The sequence below is a fragment of the Salvelinus alpinus genome, chromosome 18 (assembly GCF_045679555.1).
Source record: "Salvelinus alpinus chromosome 18, SLU_Salpinus.1, whole genome shotgun sequence".
Taxonomy (NCBI): Eukaryota; Metazoa; Chordata; class Actinopteri; order Salmoniformes; family Salmonidae; genus Salvelinus; species Salvelinus alpinus.
In genome coordinates, this window is record NC_092103.1 from 12,734,032 (window position 1) to 12,760,439 (window position 26,408).

The window sequence follows — 26,408 nt, forward strand, 5'->3', positions numbered from 1 at the left end:
ACAGAGTGGCTGCTGTCAACATACAGACTCAAATCTCTGGCCACTTTAATAAATGGATTTAATAAACGTATCACTAATCACTTTAAATAACGCCACTTTAATAATGTCTACATATCCTATATTACTCATCTCATATGTATATACTGTACTCTATACCATCTACTGCATCTTGCCTATGCCGCATGGCCATCGCTCATCCATATATTTGTATGTACATATTCTTATTCATCCCTTTACATTTGTGTGTATAAGGTAGTCGTTGTGAACTTGTTAGATATTACTGCACTGTTGGAACTAGAAGCACAAGCATTTCGCTACACTCGCATTAACATCTGCTAACCATGTGTATGTGACCAATAAAATCTGATTAGATTTGATTTGACATGAAACGAACTACCCCAGTTCGCGGTCGCCTCTGCTGATAGTATGCTAGCGAGATGCAGGACAAAAAGGCAATTTTAGAACCAGTGGTGTAAAGTACTTAAGTAAAATAGTTTAAAGTACTACTTAAGTCGTTTTTTGCTGTATCTGTATTGTACTTTACTATTTATATTTTTGACAACTTTTACTTCATTAAATTCCTAACAAAAATATTGTACTTTTTACTCCATACATTTTCCATGACAACCTAAGTTCTCTAGGTTGTAAGGGAAAATCATGAAGAAAAATGTAGTTTATTTCATGTCTCAGGCCCTCGGCTGTTTGAGAGAGTGGTGAAAGTGCTGCTAAAAAGGCTTACCCGGGAGGCAAATCCGGAGGACGGAGGAAAACATAATGAACACACAACTGTTCATGATTCCACTCATTTGCAAAGAGGCAGGTGGGAATAGAACTCAGTCAGATCAAGGATATAAGCATTCTGAGCTTTGATCAACACTGGGAGCAAAATTTTCGATGCTGACCCGTAATTGATTTTCTTTGTGTACAAAATATATATTTTTATTATTCATTGATTTTTTCAAATGAGTTACGGCCATGGCAGCATTTACCTTGAATGCGGTCTCCTCGACCTTCTGCGCTACAGATTGAATCTAGGCCTGAGAGGAACAGACATGAATAATGACCAGAGATAGGGCATAGGTCAAAAGTCTTTGAAACAGGTCCCTGTATACAAAAGGAGGATGTCATCAGGTCTGTAAACGCAGTCTGCTGTTAGGCTAATAGAGATAAATCCTTATCTAATAGCCATTATACATATAACACAGACATCCATGCCTGGGGAAACCTGAGCCGCTTACCATTTCAACATCCATCTAATGCTCTACAACTTCTAAAAAGAAGTACGTTTTCCAGAGAACAAATTATGTCCACCTGCTTTACGTCACCAAAAGTGGTATGTGTTGAAATCAGAGCTAGTCATTCTTTATTGTTTGGCAGAATCCCCTCTGTCATCCTAATTGATTATTGATTAGGGCCCTTGGGCTCTCTGGCAGGGGTTGAAATAAAAAGCAATCATCCCCACAGCCAATTGGATCAATACACACCATATTTATGGAAAAGGCAACAGGCGAGGTCTTCACAATTTATTGAATTGGGTGAAAAACAACTGGCAAACAAACACATCAAAATCAGTTTCCATTACAAAAACAGTTGTAAAAACAACAGGAGACAAGGGGCATCTCATCCTTATCCCTTTCTAAATTCAAAACATTCAGGCAATGCTTATTAACCTCTGTCACAGAGAGGAGTCTTCTTTTTACCTTATTAACAAGAGTTGTTAGAGAAACTCATCGAGCGACGTGGGATATAAGGACAACTTCACCCCTGTCTTCATCATGTTCTATTATATTCTATTACTCCGCTGTAGTGGATCATCCTAAATATTTCCGGCTGTGTTTACACAGGCAGCCCAATACTGATATGTTGGTCTTTTGACCAATCAGATCAGATAGTTTGCCCATAATTGGGCAAAAGATCAGAATTAGGCTGCCTGTGTAAACACAGTGAGGAGCCCAAAGAGCAGAAATGTATGCTAAAACCACAGAGTACAGCACTGTGATGGTATGTATAGGTTCGGGTTATGTATATCATCCATAACTGGAGTCATCCTGCATATCACGTCTGATGTAATTGCACATCACTGTGATCACTATGAGAGTACACTGTGTAATACATGGCACAGTCAATGTAAGAGAGTGTTCAACCCACTAATATACTCAACTATTTCTCATTGGATGCATCTTCAGCATTGTTCCTTGTACCATTTTAGTGGTACAACTATAATGGTGCTTGTTTTCAAAAGAGTTCAGATTCCATGGGCTATTGTAAAATACATGATTTGTAGAGGTCAACAGTGGCCGTGCAGGGATGAAATGGTGCACTTCTTACTCTTACCAGGCCACAATGATACAGCACTTGATTTAAAGCACCAAAGACACATTGGAGCCCTACTAATCTCGGACATCCAGAACAAAAATATTGCGTGTTTGCGTCAGATGATCGATTCCTTTCTGGGAGGGAGACGTGTTAAATGTACTAACGAGACCACTAAGCTAGAAGAACTAGAGAAAGCGTCTAAAATGTCCGACCGTTGTTGTAAACGTAATCTACTCACGTTTGCATACGCCGATTCATTGACCATCTATATTCGGGTTGCATCCGGTTTACTCAGCCCAACTCACTAGCACTCAGTGCACACAGGGAGCAGAGCGATTAGCGACGACATCATCATGTCATCCAAAAACATGACAGACATTGGATGAATAGAACATTTTTATATGTTCGGCTGTGAATGAAAAATGTTTTAAAAAACGAATCTGCCCCAGCGACAATTATTTAAATAATTCAATGGTGATGACTTAAGTGTCTTTTTTTGGACTTTTTAAATGTGATTTCTCTATGGTATCGTCTATGTGAATTGTCTTTCTGGGCAGGGCATCAGTTAAGCTGCAGTACCGAAGAAAGACTGTAGGTGCAGTCGAAATCGTGCTTCTAGACCGGAACCCTGGCCTCTTGAACAAGACTAGCTAAGTCTCCACCCAAACGGGAAAAATCAGCCAGTATTGGGCAGGTCTATGGGCCGAATGTCCCCTTCCGAAAAATGAGAGCGCGCGAAATCGTGATTTGTCCAAATGATGAAGGATCTGCTTACCAGAACAAAGTTCCTCGTTGGTAACGCATCCCAGTCTGTCGACAGATGCTAGTACCATTATGTTACATGCATCTGTCCACCAGAGATTATAGCCCTACTTATGAGTAATGAACTTCGTGTTTTATGGTGTTTACTTTTTACTATACTATTCCTCCTCTACTGCTCATGTACAGTATGTGGATGAAGTGGATTGAATGAGGCTGAGCAACTTGCTCAACAGTCCAACAGACTCACATGCCGCCATACCAAGATACAGTATAGCAACACTGAAATAGGTGGTTGTTTCACCCCCCCCCCTCAAAAAAACACAAAATATGACTACCTGCTACAGTTCTTACACTATAATGATATTACAAAACGAGGGAAGAAGATCAAGAATCAAGACAAGTCTGTCAGGCTTCAACACAGAAAGAGCAGGCACATGGGACACAGAAACTAAGATGTCCCGGATGGGACAGGTAATCTGCTGAGGCAATATAGAGTTTGAATGGGAGTACAGCATGATGAAAGTGCATTAGTCACATGGGTATTTTCTGTCCTCAGAGAGACACTCCCCAGAGATCTGATACCACCTCACCCTTCAAGTACTGGATAATTGCTCAATAAATATCAAATGGGGGGTTACATTACTCAAAAGGTCGATTCTGTTCATAAAGTCATATTGATTTAAAAAGCCTCCAAGGGAATATGGTGTAAATGAGGACAAAAACCCCCAAATTGGGTAAAATTGGCATTCACAGATCGCAGACACTAAAAAGGGCCTAGGTTATCACACAAAATATTGAATTTATACAAAACCCCCAAATAGGGTTGTTCAAAAATACAACTACCAAACTTCTTTGTTTTCATTTCATGAATGTATCTAGAAAAATCTTCCATACATTTGAAACTCTTCGTTTTCATAAAAGTTGTATGCTATTAGGAAAATATTGATAAAAGTGCCAAAAAAGCATTTTGCATGTGGTTGATTTAGGAAGAACTGCATGCAGAGGTCCCAAAAATTGGATTATATCATTATGTCATGAAAACCAGTGCTACAATTAAAAACTAATTGACGACAATACAAAACTAACACTGCTAGGTCAAAGATAGGATGCCATTCAAATCTAATGACAAGGAGTCTTCATATTGTAGCTCCCCTCTGAAATAGTTTGTAGACAAATAAAGAATCATTATCTTTGATTTTGATGGACGTGTGTGTTTGATGGACGGATGCGGCAGACGTGTGACAGGCCATGTAGGTAAGGAGACCAGCGTGTAAGGATGTTGTTTCCTTGTCTCCTCTCCAGCACTGGCAGTAGATAGACAGGCTGCTCCATCTCAGACACTTCACTTGGCTTCTGTTGGCATCTTGCACATCCTCAGAATCTGCTTCAAGGCTTTCTGAACGTCCTCATCCATCTGACCCTATGAGGAATAAAGCAATGACGTAATACCATTAAAACCACACCTGCGCCATTTAATATGAAAATCACAGAGTACCCAGTATGCATAAAAACGTACCTGGACGGCGTATAGGAGATGCATCCTGTAGACGGACACTATCTCATGGTGCTGCCTCTTTGACTCCTATAGTAAAGAGATGCAGAAACAGGCTAGCGCGTTAACCAATTAGCTAGTGGAATATCATACATTAGCTATAAAAACCATGATGAAACTGCTCAGACTTACGAAAGATAAGCAATAAACCAAAGACTGCATATTTTAGGCAAGCACTCAGCAGTGACAGAAACAGAAACTACAGTAGACGTCCTTCGAAGATCAGCATCTACATGTCAAATGTCCTTCCTCAGAGCCATCTGATTTGCACAGTGCATCCAGAGGAACAGAGTGGTCAATGACTAACGCCTTGATCACACCGACAGCGTCAATGCGCAAAAATAGTACGCAGCATCATCTGGATATGTGCGCAACAAAAGTTCCAACATTCGCCTTCTGCTACCATTTCTGTCAAGCCATCTACACATACAGTTTGATGCATATGTTTGATAAAGCCAACGTATACACCACCCAGAACGCACTGCAACTGCCTCAGCAACGTAATGCTGCAAGGCAAACGCAGCGTTCCGTTGGGAAGGAATGGACTTCTGGTGTACCAAAATGCAATGAGGCTGTCGGTGTGATGGAGGCGTAAGAAGCCGTGTGCAGCCCGTGACAAGCAGCAGCAGATGGTGAGATACAGGAGGATCCCGTTTGGCCTCCCAGCCCACACATTCCTGCGTCTCATTATGTCCTGGACCAGAGGAGGATGCCCTGGATCAGTACATTACATCTCTTGGCTCTAACACGGAGGCTAATCATGACAGTACAGAGATCTTCATTTCAACATTTCACCACATCATTCATCGCAATTCCGCTTCCAACTGTCTGGCAGTTGTTCCAGGAAAGTCCTTAGCCGAAGGGATTTGTGTAAACAGTGTATCCTGTCTTCTCTGACGCTATCGGAGTGCGGGTGAATGTAGTATACTGATTCATGGTTGAATGAGCCATATTAGCTATAGTGTGAAGGTGTATGACTCACGACTCACCCCTAGCTGGTACTGCAGCTGCTTGACTTGCTGCTGTAGGCTGTCCAACTGCTGCTGCTGCAGGGTCTGCTGTCTCTTTGCAGAGCCTGCGCTGTAGGACAGCTGGGATAGGCTATTTAAGGCATCCTTTAACTTCCCCACCTCTCTCGACAGGTCATCAATCTGAGACACAAACAACGCGGGGGATCAATACAAGGGTTTAGACGAAACTGATTGTCTATCATGGCCATAACAAATCAACATGTAATGAGGAAGCAAAATACAGGGATAGCTTTCTAAACTCAAAGTATTTCCTTTGCCAAACCAGGGAACTTTGCTATATTATTACTGGTGAACATTGTACTAAACACTCTACCAACAGACAGCTGTAACTTACAAACCTTCTTATTCTTCTCTCTCTCTGAGCTGACGTGTCCCTCCACCAACTTCTTCAGCTGAGCTATGGCATCCTGGGCACCTCTGAGCTTGGTGCTCAGAGTGTGGTTCTCCTTCTCCCTGCTGACGGCCAGCTCCTGCAGGGCCTCCCTCTCGCTCCTCCCCTCCTTCAGCTCCTGCCACGCTGCAGCCGCCTCCAGAGCCACCTCATCCTGCTTCCTCAGGGCCCCCTGGAGGAGCTGCGTCAGATGGCCCACCTCAGTCTCCAGACCCCCTCTCATCTGCTCATGCTCCAGCCGTGATATAGAGTCGTCCGGTGTGTGGTCCTTCTCCACGGTCAGTCTGTTCTGTAGGGCGTCCACCTGCAGGGCCCTCTGGGACAGCTGTTGTCTCAGAGCGTCTGCCTGGTCCTCCAGGTCCTTGATGGCGCTGCCCAGAGAGGACACCACCTGGGTGTGGTCAGCTAACGCCACTGACCCCTGGGCAAGAGCATCAGCCTCCTGCTTCAGGAGGACGATCTCTTCCAGAGAGGCTGAGTACTTGCTCTGTGTGTCGGCTAACGATGCCTGCAGCTCCTCCACTCTGCTCCTCAGCATGTCCTGCTCTTTGACTGGGGAGAATACAGGGCTGCCAGGCTTAGACTTGACAGCCCGGGTCTCCTCCAGCTGGTTCCTGGTGGAGCTCAGTTCACTCTTGGCCTCGCTGTAGGACTTGGAGAGCTCCAGCAGGCGGCGCTGCAGCCCATCAATCACACTCCCCAGCTCACCCTTCATCTCCTCAAAGTCATTAGCTGCAGCCTCCACAGGGACCGTCCCCCTCAGGGCTTCCTGCAGCATCCTGATTTCCTCCTGTGCCTCCTTGAACCGGTCAACCAGCAAGCTCTTATCGTGATCAGAGCTGTGGTCTGCTGCCTTCAGCCTGGCCTCCAGCTCCCTGATCCGGCCTACATCCCTCTCCCTCTGCTGCCCTGACTGGGCCAGCTGGGACCTCAGCTCTTTCACTTCCTGCTCCAGAGAGCTTCTCAGTCTCTGGAGCTCCTGCTCTGCCAATTCCCTTCCTCCACCACCTCCTCTTTCAATCTGTGCCCTGAGGGCCAGCACCTCCTCTCTGGCCTGCTGGTGTTTCTCCTGTGTCTCCGTCAGCTTGGCCTGGAGCTCTGCTAGACTCTCAAGCAGCACCTTTCCCTCCCTTCCCGTCTCCTCATCCTGCTCAGGTATGAACCTGGCATGGAGCGTGCGGTTCTCCTTCTGCGTCTCCTGTAGTTTGGACTGGATGCTCCCTAGGGTCTCCCTCAGCAGCCTGATCTCCTCCTCGCCTCCCTCCTTCCCCCCCTCCTCACCCTCTTCCTCCTCCTGTCTCAGGGAGGTGCTGCTGAGCTCCAGGGCGGACCCTTCAGACATGTCCTCCTCGGTCCCCTGAGGCTGGATCAGGGCCTCGCTGGGGGACTCGTGGGTGGTGTGGTAGGAGGCGTTAGAGTTCATACTATCCGGACGGGACGAGTCCTCATGGCCACCCTCACCTCCCTGGGGAGACGGACGCTTCTACAGGGAGATGGAGAGATGAGATTGAGGAAAAATAAGTAAACACGGTTTAGTCGATTATTAGGATCTTAATGGATATTTCTTATGTAGAGTGACGAATTATAGTAAACAAAACACTGGTATTACTATTGACAGAGAAAAGGCCTATTATCACTATAATGGGATATCTACGCTCTTGGAATGACGAGTTGTTTCGTTTGACAGCTTACCTTGAGTATCTGGGCTAACTGCTGGTTCTCCAGAGACAGAGCAGTAATCTTTGCTTGTAGGGCCACTACTAGAGCTGAGTCTACCTTCCCACAGTCCTCTGCCTGTATCAACACAATTATACAGTTAACCTGCAATGGTTTGGACTACCAGGGAATATGTTAAGTTCTTGGGGCATCTCATGAGACTTCCATAACCTTCCATTAGTACATGTAGTAATTTTAGTCAACAGTGTCGGTGACTGTGTGGGGTGTTGAGCTACAGCAGGACAGTGCCCTGGAGCAGACAGGATTCTCTACCTGAACATCCCCAGCCATTAAAAACACAGCACAGCAGCTGTATAAATGGGTTCCAGAGAGATAGAAATGGGACAGAGAATGCTAGAGGCCTGGGATCAAAGCAGCTCAGGCAAGTGATATTAAAGGCCTGCGCTGTAGCTGTAACTCGCCTTGGGCCCCGGCTCCGTCTCCGTCTGGCTCATAGTCACAGTCTGGTCCACAATCTGCTTCAGATCCTCAATGGTCTCCAGCAGCATGCACTTCTCCCCCTGTAGCTTCTCCACCTCCTCCCTCAGAGACACGCTCTGCAACTCCTCCTCCTGAGACCGGGGGGGGACGGGGACGAACGGACGAGAGAGAGAGCGAGCAGTGAGCAAAACCAACATAAACAAAAATATCGACACAGAACAAAAACAGGACGGGCAACAACCAAGATAATACTTTAGAGAAAAGAGCTATTCTTTTAAATGAGAGCCCTGTAATAACTTCTAAGAAATTCTTGAGTGTAAGTGCTTGTACCTTATAATTAAATACTTTAGATCCAAAACTTTTACTGGAGACCGGAGTTTCATTTGGGGTCATGTACGCGGGAGAGTTGGGGCTAGACATCTAGAAAGTTTGGAAACATAAAACATAATTACATTTCTCACTGTTTACTCCTGCGTTCGGGAACTAGACATTTCAGTTACAGTACTCCAGCAATAGTCAATACATACAATTACACTGAGACACACAGAATAACAACCCTAATGCACTGAATACAAAGAGCCCTTGAATGAAATTAGTAGACAAGCAGGGTGAGGGTCCAAAACATTTAAGGACAACACTGGGAATCCAAACAGATACAAAGGTAAACACATTAGAATTTTTACTGAAGACTGGAGTTTCAATTGGGGCCATGTATGCAAGAGAGTAAGGACTAGGCATCTAGAAAGTTTGAAAACACAAAACACGAATTACATTTCTTAAGTGTTCTGCTCTATAGACACAGTAATTACTACTGGGAATTCAAACAGACACATAACGAGGTAAACACATTTTACAACGTTCAAGAACTTCGTTCAGAGTCAAAGTAAAGCGTTACCTGACACAAACAGGGCTAAGGATCAATCAAAAGGGAAGCAGATACATAGATAGCCACACAGGCGGGAAACAAACAGGCCGAAAACAGACAGGCAGACTGACTGGCAGGCAGACTGACTGGCAGGCAGACTGACTGACAGACAGAGAGAGACATGCCTTTACCTGCACAGGACTTATGGGAGGTGGAGGTGCTTTTCGTTTTTTGGGAGTTGTGCTTCGATCGCCACCTAACCTAGCCACTTGATCATGCTGAGGTGTGAGTGAAGGAGTGGGAAGAAAGAAGAACAAAAACAGAAGAACGATCCCGCAGTGTTTAGTTAGGTTAGCTAGTGAAAAAGAAGAATCAAACATTTGGAGAACTTTTAATCAAAGAGAAGGTATTTATCCAGGAGTAGCAAGGGCTTGATCTGTTTAGCTAAGGTGTTAGATTCATGCTCATACATTGTCCTGTTTTGGGGTGGCAGGCAGCCTAGTGGTTAGAGCGTTGGGCCAGTAACCGAAAGGTTGCTGGATCGAATCCCTGAGCTGACAAGGTAAAAATCTGTCGTTCTACCCCTGAACAAGGCAGTTAACCCACTGTTCCCTGGTAGGCTGTCATTGTAAATAAGAATTTGTTCTTAACTGACTTGCCTAGTTAAATAAAGGTTAAATGAAATACAAAAAAATTAAATACATGCTGCTTGAAGTGCATTTCAAAACGAGTTTCATTATGTAAAAAAAACATAAGGTTTAAAAAGAAAGCTACCAATCTCATTCAAGATTAGATTAAAGTTTGGAAGAAGATAGAAGGATTGCAGAAGCTGAAGGACCGGTAACTTACCTGAGGAGTTTGGGGGGACTTTGGAGACTTCGGGGTGTCTGAGTGAGGAGAGAAGGGGGAAAAAACAACATTCAAGGGACAGCCTGAAGATGGCAGTGTTGGGTCAATTCTGCATAACAGGCAAACTGAAAAGTTGCATTTCAAAACTTGACCACAAAGAGGTCAATGATGTATCTGGGTAGATTATGGAGAAAAGGAAAGAAAAGCCCAACGTTCGTCTAGTCAAAACAAATTTCTTTCTATAAATTTACGCAATGCTTCATGTTACAACCAACAGCAATTAACATCCGAAATCTTGAATGGAATAACTTCCATACACCTGAAAAGAATTAAGCCTTTAGAAGTTTGCTAGAGCAGCGACTCCCAACTCCAGTCCTCCAGTACCCCCAACAGCACACATTTGTGATGTAGCCGCGGAGAAAAACACATGATTCAACTCACTGAGGGCTTGATGACTAGTTGACACGGTGGAACATGTGTGCTTGTCCGGGGCTACAACAAAAATGTGTATTGTTGAGGGCACTGGAGGACTGGAGTTGGGAAACACTGTGCTTGAATTTCATAACTTCCACACACCTCAAATAGATTTGAAGGGAAATTAAGCCTGAAGGAGTCTGCTAGTCCCTGGTTAACTGCCTCATACTAGGCACGATCCAGTAATGAAGACAGTTCCTGTCTCACCTGAGTCGGAGTGGGCCTTGTGCAGCGCCGCAGTGAGGATGGCCTTGACTTCAATGCTGCCAGACATTTTGGCGTAGTGCAGGACGTCGTGACCCAAAGAGTCCACAGCCTGGAGGTCAGCTCCTCTCTGAACCAGAACCTCCACCACAGACACACTGCTGCTCTCACTGGCCAGCATCACCGCTGTCCTGTATCACACAGTCAGAAATAGTATCGTCATTGTCGTCATCACAATACTCATCATTAACATCATCATCCTCCTTCTCACCATCCTCACCATCATCATCACCCTCACCATTCTCATCTTCACCATCCTCATCCTCACCATCACCCTCACCATCCTCACCATTATCATCATCCTCACCATCAAGGCATTATAAGGTAACGTGCTTGTAGACAACCCTGTAATGATGAAATGAAGTTATGAAGTGGAAGGCACGTGTGATCTGCCAGATGAGTCCTCCCCTACCTGCCGTTCTTATCACACGCGTTGACGTCGGCTCCCCAGTCCAGGAGGCTGCCGCACACCTCCGCCTGGGCGTGTCTGGCGGACAGCAGCAGGGGGCTGAGGCCATCCTGCAGGACCCACACATCATAGTTCACTCACAGTAACAGTATCCTGTGTAGACGGTCTGTTCAGATGCCTTGATCAGAGCAGGTGAACACAGAAGCACACATACTGTACCGAACTGACATACTGACATCACATACTGTACTGTTAAAGGATCCACAACCTTGTTTCCCGGGAAAGGAAGAAGTGGGAGAAGTGATTGGAATGTAAGCGCTACAGTACATATTCAGCTGCTGCACACTAGAAGCATTGTTTGGTCTGCTGCAATGAAAACATACCAGACGCATAGCACAGAGAAAAACCAGCTGATTCGCTCATGTAGTCTATGACCACAATGCAATTCCTAAGAAGACAATTGGAGCTTTGATGAGTGGTAACAGGCTGGGCTACATCCTTCAGCATCCTGCTAAAATAAAAGCACGACTTTATAGCTCCAACCTCCACTCAAACAAACCAGAGCAAAGGCCTTTTATTATATTATTTTGGCATGCGGAGTTAGCCATTCTCCCCCACAGCTCAGAGAGGGAAAAAGAGAAACTTTACTCTACCCCCCTCTCTCTCACACACACACACACACACAGACCCCTTCGTACACCCCTCCACACACAGCGTTCTCCGTCCCATGCACAGACAGTCCTCCTTATCAAATAATGTACACAACACAGCCAGCCACACACATACGTTCCACATATTTTCTAGATTCCTTTCCTTATATCCTTTCTTTCCCAGGGTTTGGCTTGTCTTAATAATAAGGTTTAGGAAACTGACACCTCATCAAAAGCAGAGGCAGGCAATATCTACATGCGCAGCCTGTCTGCTTCACAGGACATTACACACACTGCACTGGGCGTTGACTCTTAAGACAATCAGGAGGATTTACACACTTTCTGTCTCACTGGTTAATGGAACATTTATCAAAAATCACATATTATCCCTGCAAGCTCTCGGAAAACACGTACTGGACCAACCATAAGAAGTGAAATACTGATGGCTGACGCTAAACTTCATACAGATGTGGGATCTTAGTTTGAGCCAGTTCCTACAGAAGGTAAATAATCCTGCAACAAAAGGAAATATGAATTATTATGTGGATTATAATTCATGGACATTTTTGTAGCGGTTGATACATTTTTCACAAGGGAAAATCAAGTCAGAAATTTCTAAGTGGAAATTGCAAACTTTAGAAGCCTTTTTAAACCTCGAATTCACAACAAATGTTTTATTTCCTGTGTTGCAGGAAATTCTCCCGCAAATTTCTGACTTGATTTTCCCTTGTGAAAAATGTATCAGCAGGAAATTCTCCTGCAACGCGGTGATCAAATTAAGATACTACATCTGTACCTTCAAAATCAAAGTCAAAGTAACTTAATTACTTCTAACTTCTACCATACACTAAAACCAGGAGCCAGTTTAAAAATAATTTCACCATATGCAACATACAATATACTTTCCCCAGAGATACACGTCACATACCATAACTAGTAGGTTGAGTGATTTCTCTGGTGATATTTACATTTCCAAGACCTTGTCTAGACGTAGACTACCAGCTCTGTCAAGGTGGTGAGGCTCCTGACAGCCAGGTGTGAGAAAACTGACAGTGACAGCTCTTATTCACCAAGAATGACCTTGGATGATACTCTCGTGTATAAAATGGAACCTTCCCGAGTTGTTTAACATATCCGACGTTCAGACCACACTCTGGACAGTTAGACCATATTATTTGTCACTGGGGTGATTTCTGCTAAATAACATGGGAATCTTTTCAGACCATACTGTACCGTTTTAGTTAGTGTGTGTGTGTGTGTATATGTCTATACAGGTGTAGGATCTTAATTTGATAATCCTGTTGCAGGAGAACTTTCCAGCAATGCATGAAATGTACAACTTGTAGGCTATTTGAGGTTTAAAAAGGCTTCGGACTTGATTTTCTCTTACAAAAATGTATCAACCCCTACAAAAAGGTCAATTTATTATAATCCACATAATAATTCACATTTCCTGTTGCTGCAGGATTATTTTCCTGATGTAGCAAACTGGCTCAAATTAAGAGAGATCAGATAAACCTTGGTAGGAAAGAGGAATGAACCCTAGCCATTGAGTGTAGGTGTGACCAATACAACATTTGACACTTGAGGAATCTAAATGGGCTTCAGAGATGTGTCAGAGTTGCTTAGTGTTAAACGAACACACACCACAAAGGGCAAAGCTATTATGTGGGTTTCTAAGGTCCTTATGTCATGTACTTACCAGCCGAAAGGCCTAACTTTGGTCTTGAAAACAGAACAAGACAAAAGTCCTGCTTTCCTCATCTCTGGCAGACAAAGCCCTGGCAGACACAGAGTGTGAATGTTGTCCAGAGTGTGAATGTTTTCATACCCCTCACAGTTTGGGGGCAAACAAGGGGATGAGAAATACGTGGACTGATCCTCATGCCTAAATAAAGCTACAGTATGGCATCTGTGGTTTAGGCCAGCAGAGCAGAGGCTGGCTGCCAGGGCCCAGGAGGCTAATGTAACAATCTAACATTAAAACCATGTGTAATCTCAGCACTCAGCACGGTGCACCACAGAAAGCTGTGGCTAAGGCTGTCTGGCCCGACACACAGAGATGGGAGGGTTAACCATGAAGGAGTGCCCAGGGTCCTAGCAAAGCCACATTGCTACAGCAATAATGTGTCCCACTGGCTATAGTTTCCCATATTTCTACTCCATTCGCTCCTGCATTTGAGAGGCCTGCGTGACTACAGTAAGTACCTCATCACCATCCTGTAATGGTATTGACATAGTTCTGTCTCTGTGTGTTTTATCGGTGTGTTGACATAAACATGGATTACAGCCAACCACACGGTAAACATTCACCCCTCAGCGACTGTGAATGTTCAAAAACCGCCAATCCCAGGAATTCTCTCTTTGTTACATCATTTTGGCAGCATTTACAGTATTTAAAGAAGATATATAGGCATGTGGCACGTCAAGTATTAACAAGTTGGCATGTTTTTCCCAGCCCTTTCTGTTAGAAGAGAAGATGAATTAGATCCAGATGTGAGAGAGACCAGGATCCAGGTTCACCCTTCACTGTGAACCACGGCGATAGTGGTGTTGACCTACAGTAACACGGAGTAAGAGCAGGCGTTAGCTACAGCTCATCCCACTGAATGTGAAATGCAGCCAAATGAGGTACTTTGGCTTGACGTGTGCGCTGCTGATGACTGTCTCCATCACCTCCTTGTGAGGTCATACTCCGTGAACTTCACAAAACCTCTCAACAAGGATACATACCGCAGCTTGACTGCCTCCCGCGCCCGACTGTTTCTGAACAGCAGGCTCTGCCCACACACAGCTAATGTACCGCCGTTCAGATGGCATCAAAGCCCATTTGGATCGGATGGATAGCACTCCACCATTACCCGCGATTGTTTCTGAGAGAGACTTTGATTGCTGCAATAGCTCTCTAACAGAAACACAACATAGTTATCTTGTGTGTTTATTATCCGGAAGATACAGACAGGATGACAGGCTCATAGTAATGAAGATGTGTCAACCAGGGTTTGAGTGGGGTGAGAAAGCGATGCACTTAAAAAACTCTGACTGGTGTGTGACTCCCTCCCTGGCCCTCCACAGCGCCCAGTTCCTTGGAGTGTATCAGTGTTCTGTGCTATTTCAGGATGAGGGAGGCTTGAGGAGAAGCCACAGCTGGATTGGAGAGGGTTGATATCTACACTGCAGCACAGCTCTTTTTTATAATATTTCCCCCATCAAAAGCTAACGTCTTTGATTGTGCCAAATTGATTCATTTGTTAACAAAAGAGTATCGTAATTCCTATCTTGTTTTAAGTATTACTTTCTCTCATGCGGCCAGCTGATGACAAATGCTCTATGTCAGCGTTATAGACTTGGCAAAAGTACAAGGAAATGCAGGATTTGAGAAACGTTTCAAACAATTAAGTATGAGGACAGCGGATGTAACTCAAACCCTCACTAAAGGAAGAGTATGCTTCTCTACGGCAGAGTTGAATCAGAGGTTCGGACTGTGCTCTATTGGATATTACTGAGACATACATTCTTAAACATGTATCCCGTGGTACTGGCAGTAAATTACTGGATCAGAAGGACTCTAAAAACACTACATAAATAAAAGCCCTCGCGGCTCTTTATACGACCCCTGTGCTGCAATTAACGTAATTGGAAGTAACATAGGGATTTTTATATGAGAGTGAGTGTGTGTTGGGAGTGGGTTTGTCAGTGAAGCTGGCGGGAGGGAGACATCTTGTACAGCAGGGATGTGGCATCACGCCTCCCAAAGAGGAGGAGGAAAAACAACACCAAGCTGAAAGAAACCACAGACATGTAAAATGTCTCCATTGGAGACCACAAGCCCAGCTACCACGACACAAATACACAATGTATGCCTCCCACACACAGTGAACCCCCAACACACACACACACACACACACACACACACACCGTTAACGCCACAATAACACACCATCAACTCCACAAACACACACTTGCATGCTCAGCCGCACACACAGTCAGTCAGGGGATGTTAATTTGCTTGTCATTTGTTGAGGCACAGCAGAGACAGTACAGTGGGACTCTACTCCATGCAGCATTTATGCGGAACAGCCTTCTCTCAACCGACAGGGTAGTAATAATACTTCAGGCCTGGATATTTCTTTAGTTGAAGACGATACAAACAATAACTTGAATGAGAAAACTGCACTGTATCTGATCGAATGGCATACGTACCGTGTCTTTGATGTTTACCGGACACTTGTGCTCACATAAGGTTTGGACAATCCCAATGCTTCCACTGGCAGCTGAGGGAGAAAAATAAGATAAATGGATTGATAAGCTCAAAATGCCCTGCCTACCATGGAGTTATGTACGGCACGAATACAAAACGCCACGGCAGGTTATTGACTAACTTTGAGAGCCGTGTCAAAGCTCTCCCACAGGCCCCCGGCATGACTCCTCCTATAGCAGCTTGAATAGAACCCTACTGTGTCCAACATGGTGCACTTATCTTGCAGTCACCCATAGATGGACGTTGGAACCCTGGAGAAAAAAACCTGTCAGTAGAGTCTCTTACTATGCAATTGACATGGCTCTTTTTACTGTAGTCTTTGATCCAAGCCCCCGCCCCCCAGATAAAAGCATCCTCTGCTGGCCGAAGCCTCTCTAAATGTATATGTTCTTTAGTAAAGTATGGTTCACCCCAGGCACTGAAACATTCCTGTCATATACTGTATAAGAAAACCCCAGAGGTATATTCTGGTCTTATAGCCGCGGCCGATTCTGTAATCATCAGCAGGACTTTGAGCTGAGGTACAGCATTGAGATGGATGGTGTCATGGATGAGTACAGGACCGTGACTGAAAGAGGGGAATTGAGATCAGGTGCTTAGAGGATAGGCTATCTGCTGCTCTGCACCTAAGAAGAGGAATCATCAAGCCATTTTATCCTCCTAGGTTTGATGGTCTCAAGTAATACAAATAGATCTCAATCGATTTGTGATGAACACCACCATTTCAGTGTGAATCTTCAATGCCTAAGTTACAATTTTCCCAGAGCTGATGCCTAGGGATGTCCTATAGACATAAAGTGTCATACGTTCATGTAGGCATTATAGAGGCCTTCTGCATACAAGTTATTTCTAACCAAGTCTTACCTGCGTGATGAAGGGCTGTCTTCCCTGAGCTGTCCAGAGCATCCAACACACATTTACTCTGGTGGGAAAACACAGGCTTAGGTCAACATCTATATTACCATATTATTTTTCCATCACTGTTATGTTTGTCTTGAAAAATTGGTCTGAGCCTTAAAAAGGGTAACCACGGCAAATTTCGGAATTTTGTCCAAGTGCCTAAACCTCTCTGCTTAGTGTTGGACTGTCTGTCAAAGTGTGCACCTCTCTCACTCAGGGGGAGCAAGGTAGAGCTAGAGCGAGAGCTACGTCACAAGGTTATGCGCCCCTCACTGAGCACTAGATAGAACTTTATGGAATACAGAAAATATACGGGGAAAGAAAATGTACGTTCCGTCACAGCGAACATACTAAATCTGGGAAGACCAATCGATTGTGCGATGCAACATAAACATTGTATATGATACATTTGGGTCACGGGTTCACAATTTGACCTTTTCTGAGATCTCTGCCAAGCAAGCAGCAGCTCGTGCAACAACACACGCACAAGAACTCCTCATAAAACACAACACTGTCACCGTCAGTTTTCAAAATACATCCGTCTTTACCACATCACCCAACACGCCTTTTATTATAGTCCTATAGTCACAAGCCATTTCTTTCTTTTAATGGCGTTCTCTTTAGCCTAAACCAAGCAGAGTCCCATGAGCAACACAACACACATAAACTTAAGCACTCGAGAAATATATACTGAAGCAAATTTCACCCACGTTTTAGATAAGAAAATATTCTCATACCTTATGGGGTAGCTAATCGAGCATAGTTTGGAGACAGAGATACTGAAAGTTTATGAAGACAAAAGCCAAGCGGACACGTGGAATGATTTTATTTGAATGGATGGTTGACATGACAAAAAGGTATGAGGATATGTTCCTATCGAAAAGGTGGGTCAAATGTTGGCTTCAGTATACATTTCTGGCGCACTAAAGTTGAGTGTGTTGTTGTGTCGCACACGCATTTTCTGCTTGGTTTACAGAGAAAGGGATTGAAAGAGAAATGGTCTGAAAATAGGACTATAATAAAAGGTGTGTTATGTTATAAGGAAATCAGTCAATTCAAATACATTCATTAGGCCCTAATCTATGGATTTCACATGACTGGGCAGGCCCAGCCAATCAGAATGAGTTTTCCCCCACAAAAAAAGGGCTTTTATTAAAGACAGAAATACTCCGTTTCATCAGCTGTTCTCAGTCAATCCCACTTGTGAAGAAGCCGGATGTGGAGATCCTGGACTGGCGTGGTTACACATGGTCTGCAGTTGTGAGGCCAGTTGGAGGTACTGCCAAATTTTCAAAAATAAAGTTGGAGGGGGCTTATGGTAGAGAAATGAACATTCAATTCTCTGGCAACAGCTCTGGTGGACATTCCTGCAGTCAGCATGCCAATTGCACACTCCCTCAAAACTTGAGACATCTGTGGTATTGTGTTGTGTGACAAACCTGCACATTTTAGATTGGCCTTTTATTATCCCCAGCAAAAGTTGAACCTGTGTAATGATCATGCTGTTTAATTTAGCTTCTTGATATGTCACACCTGTCAGGTGGATGGATTATCTTGGCAAAGGAGAAATGCTCAGTAACAAATTTGTGCACAAAATTTGAGAGAAATATACTTTGTGCGTATAAACATTTTCTGGGATATTTTATTTCAGCTGGTGAAACATGGGACCAACACTTTACATGTTGTGTTTATATTTTTGTTCAGTATATTTTGAAAACGGTCAGCGACAGTGTTGTGTTTATGAGAAGTTCCCTCGTGGGTGTGTTGTTGCATGTGCAGTAATCCCACTATTGGCTGCTGTTTCCTGCTTGCTTGGCTGAGATGTCAGAAAAGGTCAAATTGTGAACCTGTGACCACAAAGTTCTATCTAGCGCTCAGTGAGGGGCGCATAACCTTGTGACGTAGCTCTCGCTCTAGCTCTACCTCGCTCTCCTTGAGTGAAAGAGGTGCACACTTTGACAGACAATCCCACACTAAGCCGGAGAGCTTTAGGCACCGTTGTAAGCCATTTTTTAGACACATTTTCATTTGGAATTAATGGGAGGGCCCTTGCATAGGGTTTCCGACAGTGTGTCAAGTCAATCTGTACGGGCAAGTGGTTTAGCTGGCCATTCAAGTGACAGGCATTACCAGAGAGAGGGAAGGATATGTATTAAATCTGACTTCAGCTTCCCAACTATTTAGAAAATGGGTCTCAATCTCACGGAGACACTTAAAATGAACCCACTGAAAATAGTTCCCTCAGTTGTTGATAGGCTACATATCGATCACAGAAACAGCTTTAGTACAGAATTGCTACACTGAAGCTTTGAATTCAGCTGGTAAAAAACAAATATATAAGAAGGACTGATATTAGCATTAAGTAGATGATGTACATACAGATATACTCACAGCAGAGTTCATTTTGGCAGCTATTTTAGATTTAGTTTTAGTCTTCGTCACATTTTAGTAATTACATCCATTGTTAGTTTCAGTTATCAGTCGACTAAAACTATTTTAGTCTAGTTGTAGTCACAGCCATTTTAGTCACATAATAGTCAGTGCATTTCTTTCTTCTATTAAATAATGAATATTTAGGCTACCTCCAACTTCCATCATGTGCACATTCAGACAGCCATGTCCAACTACACTTACTATCTCCTCGTATAACTTAGCTGGCAACATTGATATTGTGGCAGAGTGTAACCAAAGGCAGACATAATTAATCATACAGTGCATTCGGAAAGTATTCAGACCCCTTGACTTTCCCCCCCATTTTGTTACATTACAGCCTTATTCTAAAATGGATAAAATACAAAAGAAATCCCCAATCTACACTCAATAAAACAGTTTTATAGATTTTTTTGCAAATTTATATAAAATTTAAAAAAAGAAATACCTTATTTACATAAGTATTCAGACCCTTTGCTATTAGACTCGAAATTGAGGTCAGGTGCATCCTGTTTCCAACTTGATTGGAGTCGACCTGTGGCAAATTCAATTGCTTGGACATGGTTTGGAAAGGCACACACCTGTCTATATAAGGTCCCAAAGTTGACAGTGCATGTCAGAGCAGAAACCAAGCCATGAGGTTGAAGGAATTGTGTCGAGGAACAGATGTGGGGAAGGGTACCAAAAAATTCCTGCAGCATTGAAGGTCCCCAAGAACACAGTGGCCTCCATCATTCTTAAATTGAACAAGTTTGGAACCACCAAGACTCTTCCTAGAGCTGGATGCCTGGCCAAACTGAGCAATCAGGGGAGAAGGTCCTTGGTCAGGGAGGTGACCAAGAACCCAATGGTCACTCTGACAGAGCTCCGGAGTTCCTCTGTGGAGATGGAAGAACCTTCCAGAAGGACAACCATCTCTGCAGCACTCCACCAATCAGGCCTTTATGGTAGAGTGGCCAGGTGAAAGACACTCCTCAATAAAAGGCACATGACAGCCCGCTTGGAGTTTGCCAAAAGGCAACTAAAGGACTAAGACCATGAGAAACAAGATTCTCTGGTCTGATGAAACCAAGATTGAACTCTTTGGCCTGAATGCAAAGCGTCACGTCTGTAGGAAACCTGGCACCATCCCCATGGTGAAGCATGGTGGTGGCAGCATCATACTGTGGGGATGGTTTTCAGCGGCAGGGACTGGGAGACTAGTCAGGATCGAGGGAAAGATGAACGGAGCAAAGTACAGAGAGATCCTTGATGAAAACTTACTCTAGAGCGCTCAGGACCTCAGACTGGGGCGAAGGTTCCCCTTCCAACAGGCCAACGACCCTAAGCACACAGCCAAGGCAACGCAGGAGTGGCTTCATCACAAGTCTCTGAATATCCCTGAGTGCCCCAGCCAGAGCCCGGACTTGAACCCGATCAAACATCCCTGGAGAGACCTGAAAAAATCTGTGCAGTGACGCTCCCCATCCAACCTGACAGAGCTTGAGAGAATCTGGAGAGAAGAATGGGAAAAACTCCACAAATACAGGTGTGCCAAGCTTGTAGCATCATATCCAAGAAAACTTGAAGCTGTAATCGCTGACGAAGGTGCTTCAACAAAGGGTTGAGTAAAAGGTCTGAATACTTATGTAAATTTGCAAACATTTCTAAAAACGCTTTGTCATTATGGGATATTGTATGTAGATTGATGAGGGAAAAAAACAATTTAATCCATTTTAGAATAAGGCTGTAAAGTAACAAAATGTTGAAATATTAAAGGGGTCTGAATACTTTCCGAATGCCTTGGCTACAGGTTAAACAATTTACAGCTCAGATTCTCTCCCCATCATGGGCTCCTGAGTGGCGCAGCAGTCTAAGGTTTTCCTTGCAAATGGGAGAATTTGAGCTTTACAAAAATGCCAGAAGTATTACTGCACTCCTAATATTCAACAAATTTCTTTTTTCCTATAGCGAAAAACTAATGCTAACTCAAATAGCATTTGCGGACCATGGTGTAAGAGCGGCAACACAGATTAGAGAAAAACAGAGCACATAGCAAAATAGAGCTTCTGATGTAATCAAGGCAAAAATAGCCTACATTAAAGTAAGAGAGAGAGAGTAAACATTGTTTCTAGTTGAGGTTAGTTACAAGTCAAGTGTGCTGGCTTCGCATCAGTTCAAAAGTGTGACTGAAGTGACAGCTTGGGAGCTGTGTGGGAGAGCGGGGCAGATCAGTTCAATCAGACCACACAACTGAAAGATGTCAACTCTGCCAATGAGAGGATTGCATGAAATATTCTGCTGCATGCTTAGATTTGGACAAAACAGATAAAAAGTATCTTCATGTCAAATTAAAATGTCCATTAGTCTCACATGGAATTGTCGTCACATTTTTGAAGACTAAAATGAAAAGTAATTTGTAATAGTTATAGCTTTTTCCCCAGGGCATCTAGTCTCGTTATTGTCATTGTTTTAGTCAGGAAAAATAGCTTGTTTTGCAGAGTATTTTTCATGATAGTTATTGTTGATGAAATTAACATGGACTCGCAGATCATATTACAGTAAGAGTCAGCCATTCTGATTAATGGCCAAGTATTGTATTGTATGCACACTGTGGTGTAGACTTGATTCTGACAGCTTCATAAAATCATATTTTACGTACACAGTTATGACATGTTAAACTGCTTCAGGATCGGATCCCTTTTTTTCAATTATCGCCTAAAATGACATACCCAAATCTAACAGCCTGTAGCTCAAGACCTGAAGCAAGGATATGAATATTCTTGATACCATTTGAAAGGAAACACTTTGAGGTTTATGGAAATGTGAAATTAATGTAGGAGAATATAACACATTAGATCTGGTAAAAGATAGTACCATCATCTTTGAAATGCAAGAGAAAGGCCATAATGTATTATTCCAGCCCAGGCACAATTTATATTTTGGCCACTAGATGACAGCAGTGTATATGCAAAGTTTTAGACTGATCCAATGAATAATTGCATATCTGTCAAAATGTTGTATCAAGACTGCCCAAATGTGCCTAATTGGTTTATTAATACATCTTCATAATTGTGCACTCTCCTCAAACAATAGCATGGTATTCCTTCACTGTAACAGCTACTGTAAATTGGACAGTATAGTTAGATTAACAGGAATATAAACTTTCTGCCCATATCAGATATGTCTATGTCCTGGGAATTGTTTTTGTTACTTACAACCTCATGCTAATCACATTAGCCTACGTTTGCTCAACCGTCCCGCGGGGATGACACCGATCCCATAGAGGTTAAAAATACTGACTAACAACAGTTCGTGCACACAGAAATCCCTGAACTACAACAGGACTTGAACAAGCTATCCACTGTACTTGTTGATTTCCACAAGCTCCTGCAGATGCATTAACAGACTTTATTGTGTGGACGTACGCATGGCTGAACTGAGGTCATATCATAGCTGTGTGAAGGATAGAGAAGAGGTCATGGGTTAGGTCAGCAGATGCACTAGGACAGACCGAAGAACCACCAGACAGAACACAACCAGATATGACACACCTCTCACCACAAGACATTACAGTCAGTCAGTGAACCCATCTTCACAACGGTCAGAGACCCTTTTTTTTATATATATTTTTTTATTGGGATTCAACGAAAAGCACAACTGTTTTAGCTCGCTTGCATACAAATGACCCATACATAAGGGTGATAATGATGAACTACCGGAGAACATATGAATGGCTTCATCCGATACAGCCAGTGAGTGAGTTGTCGGTCAACAGTTACGTTTGCAGTTTCATTCATTCAGTAGCTCCATCTTACCTGTATAAGCTTTTTGGCACACTCCTGATGGTTGTTTTTGGCAGCGAGGTGTAAAGCACTAAAACCTGAAGGGGGAAAAAATACATCCAGGTGAGATATCTTCTGTTGCAGCTTCAGTTTAATTCAACGCCCTGCTGGTCTCAAGTCTATATCTGTAACCACTAGCAGTAAAATCATACTTGAGAAAAGTTTCTGGGCAGATTAGGTCTATAGGTGAATGTTCTCCTACACTATGTTCAGGAGATATTCACATGTTATGTAAGTAGCTCTGCCTAGAATTATTCATCTGGATCTTTGGGCAGGCACAGTACAACAAGGTATGTCAGTGGTTCCAATTCAGCCGTGTGTGTGTTTTTTTACCGCAAGAATCCCAAACAGATATAGTATTTGACAAAAACGGAATCATTTCAAACCTTGATTACATTGGGATACGATCACATATACCTCTATTTGTGCATGGGAATACTTGGGAACATATTTTAAATCACTTCAAAATGATTTCCTGGTGATTAGACAGTCTTTTATGTCCAACAACGGAAATTATTTACAAAAAAACATTGCTCAGAAAACTCAAGGTGGCAAATAAAAATCACCTATTGGGGAACCCTGAGGAATGCAGTCCACTAACCTGAGGTGTCTATGACTGATGTGTCCACTCCATGGGCCAGGATGACTGCCAGACAATCAGTTTGACCACGGGTGGCAGCCACATGGAGACTGTATGAGGAGAGACAGGACATCGAGATGATCAGTCTAACACAGTGGAATGGTACAGTGGAGATTAAACATGTCATTGGAGGAATAAACAGAAAATACAGCAATCAATTGTGAAGAAAATAAATACTACAATTCCCTACACAGAAAGCAAACAAAGGTCAACAACACTACAATTCAATCTTCACCAATGTGATCTGTCAATATGACTTTAACTGGCCAGATCTGCTTCTTCAAGTTGGAAACATCAAGAGAAGGTTAAGTGGCGAGGTGACTTTTGAATTCGGTGCTACGGAATGTGGTGTTAGAACAGGGTGAGTGCATTGCTGTGGATCAATGAGCTCTGCTCTAGGCCATCAAGCAGACTCAGAGCTAACACACACACACACACACAGAGAGCACAGACAGCTGCATGGCCTCTAGCACCATTCAACTCAAGAACACTACAACAGAGAGCAATTACCACTGCTATAGAGGATGTCTTCCTCAAAACTATGAAACATAAATGTAGAAAAAGGAAACCGCAGAGCAGGTTCCAGTTTCCAAGCATTCTGGTGCACTTCTTCTTTGACTGATCCAAGGACGAGAGAAATATTGAAGTAGTCAGACTGAGTAATCATCCAAGTGTGTTTGCACCTGTTAATAAATCAGTTCTGCTGTGAAAAGTTGTGATTTTAATTGGAAGAGATAACGAGACCATTTCTTTCACATAGTTTTTTGGAAGAACACAGATTTTTTGTAATGAACATGGATGATCTAATATTGGAACATTTAGATAAGCAAGTGTTTAGATAAGTTAAGTGTCTAGACTATTTAATAGAGCTTACGCAGTGTATCTGCTGAAATGAATTACCCTCAGAATGGAAAGGCATTAATCAAACACACTTGCCTGACTAACATGTTTGATATGCCTGGCACAGCCTGATATGTCCGTTTCATTTTTAATGAATCTTTAATTAGGCATTCTCCAACAGCTTCCACAGTCAGCCCACATTTCAACACCAATTACACTTCCTCGGGACATCAATTGCAAGGTCAATAAATTATTATTCATTCATGATAACAAGTACAAGTGGAAGGGCACAATTTAACTCCTAGAAAACGATATTATCAATATTAATTTAAGACAATGACTTGCAATTACTCGTCATGTAATGAACTGAATTAGTTGCATTTTCCTAATGAATCAGGCTACATAGGACACACACACACAAACAGAGTTATCGTGATTATCTGTGTGTGTGTGTGTGTTTTGCAATAATAATAATAATAATAATAATAATGAGAGATGTCGTGCTTTCAGACACCAGCAGTTTCCACCCATTCCAGTCATTACGCACAAATTAGAATTCTCCAGTATCTCCATGGCGACACTGGCTGTTTGGGTATGCCATGCCAGTCAGTGTGTGTCCTTCTGGGAAACCTTGGAAGGTCAGATATGTAAACAATGGTGGTCTTTGTATGAGTGACATTAAAAACACCTATGTAGCCTGATAGTTACATATCGCAATATTCTTTTTGGACGATATTATATAGACATTTGATTCCAAGTGTCGATTTGTAATATATATATGTATTTTGTTTCTGTATTCGGCTGTACCTGCGCCAAAACTCTGGTAGTTTTCATCCTATAGCTTGTTCTCCATCTTCCTTTTAAATAGTGAGCCAACATGTTTTCAGCCCTTTTATTTCCCGGACTGATCAAAACTCATTCTTTCTCTTGTCTCTCTGCAGCAGATATACAGTGAGCAATATTTTTGGAACATCAAATCGCAATAAAATCCGTTTCCGATTTGTAATACATATAGAATCGTGAGAATCGCAATACATATCGTATCGGCAACTAAGTACCGTGATAATATCGTATCGTGAGGTCCCTGGCAATTCCCAGCCCTAATTGTGTGCCTGGCTGGTGTGTGCAAATCTCCCTCAAAGCAAATGACTAAATATATTTAGGTCAGTGGTGTCATCTTTCACTGGTCTCTGGTGGTGGTGCTCTGTCTACAACTGTCAGAAAGAGGTCAAACATTAACACTGTCCCTCTGCATTATCTGGTCCAGCTAGGAAGTGGGAGCATGGCTGTCAAGTCCATTCAGAGCCTATAGAAATCAGGACAATATCAGGACACAATCACGCTTTGTGGTATTTGGGAGATTGTTAAACACAAAGGAGACCATGCCCTACACTATACAATTGGAATTATATTATGTTCAATAGGCTATCAATGAAAGGCCATAGATTCTCACAGGTTTGTACACATGAAAAGAGAGAAGGGCACAGGAATGGCTTTTCCAAAACAGTGCGTGGGGTGCATTTTAATAATCATTAGCTCACCAATTGAATCATTTCCCCATCACGAGTAACAAAAGATGCCATTTAGACTTTAGCACATATTCATTATGGAATAGTAGGAAGGGCAAAGCTAAACAGATAGACAAAAGGAGGAAGAAAGGAGATATATGATGGCAGTGATGCTCGTACAGATATAATTACATCTCTATGGTGCTATACTTAGCAACTCATTGTCAGGGTGCAGTTAATTCAGAACCAGTGATTTGCATGACTTTCTTTAACTTTCTCTAACCA

The 26,408-nt window shown here is 43.0% G+C and overlaps 1 protein-coding gene across 2 annotated transcripts in view; it reads right to left on the reverse strand.

Annotated features, from left to right (window-relative positions):
- Positions 1 to 1,508: 1,508 nt before the first annotated feature.
- The window catches only part of rai14 (retinoic acid induced 14), a 45,204-nt gene continuing 20,304 nt past the window's right edge, over positions 1,509 to 26,408 (reverse strand). Inside the window, exons 4-18 of one of the 2 annotated variants that reach the window (XM_071350216.1) lie at positions 23,737 to 23,825; positions 23,109 to 23,173; positions 16,846 to 16,903; positions 15,924 to 15,994; positions 11,074 to 11,180; positions 10,605 to 10,792; positions 9,924 to 9,961; positions 9,266 to 9,352; positions 8,540 to 8,629; positions 8,191 to 8,340; positions 7,745 to 7,846; positions 6,000 to 7,535; positions 5,620 to 5,781; positions 4,595 to 4,660; positions 1,509 to 4,498 (exon numbers count right to left, since the gene is read on the reverse strand). In XM_071350216.1, the coding sequence (XP_071206317.1) occupies positions 4,421 to 4,498; positions 4,595 to 4,660; positions 5,620 to 5,781; positions 6,000 to 7,535; positions 7,745 to 7,846; positions 8,191 to 8,340; positions 8,540 to 8,629; positions 9,266 to 9,352; positions 9,924 to 9,961; positions 10,605 to 10,792; positions 11,074 to 11,180; positions 15,924 to 15,994; positions 16,846 to 16,903; positions 23,109 to 23,173; positions 23,737 to 23,825 (2,887 nt within the window). In that variant the 3' untranslated portion in view covers positions 1,509 to 4,420. The remainder of the gene's footprint in view (positions 4,499 to 4,594; positions 4,661 to 5,619; positions 5,782 to 5,999; positions 7,536 to 7,744; positions 7,847 to 8,190; positions 8,341 to 8,539; positions 8,630 to 9,265; positions 9,353 to 9,923; positions 9,962 to 10,604; positions 10,793 to 11,073; positions 11,181 to 15,923; positions 15,995 to 16,845; positions 16,904 to 23,108; positions 23,174 to 23,736; positions 23,826 to 26,408) is intronic. The other variant, XM_071350217.1, reaches the window with a different exon arrangement.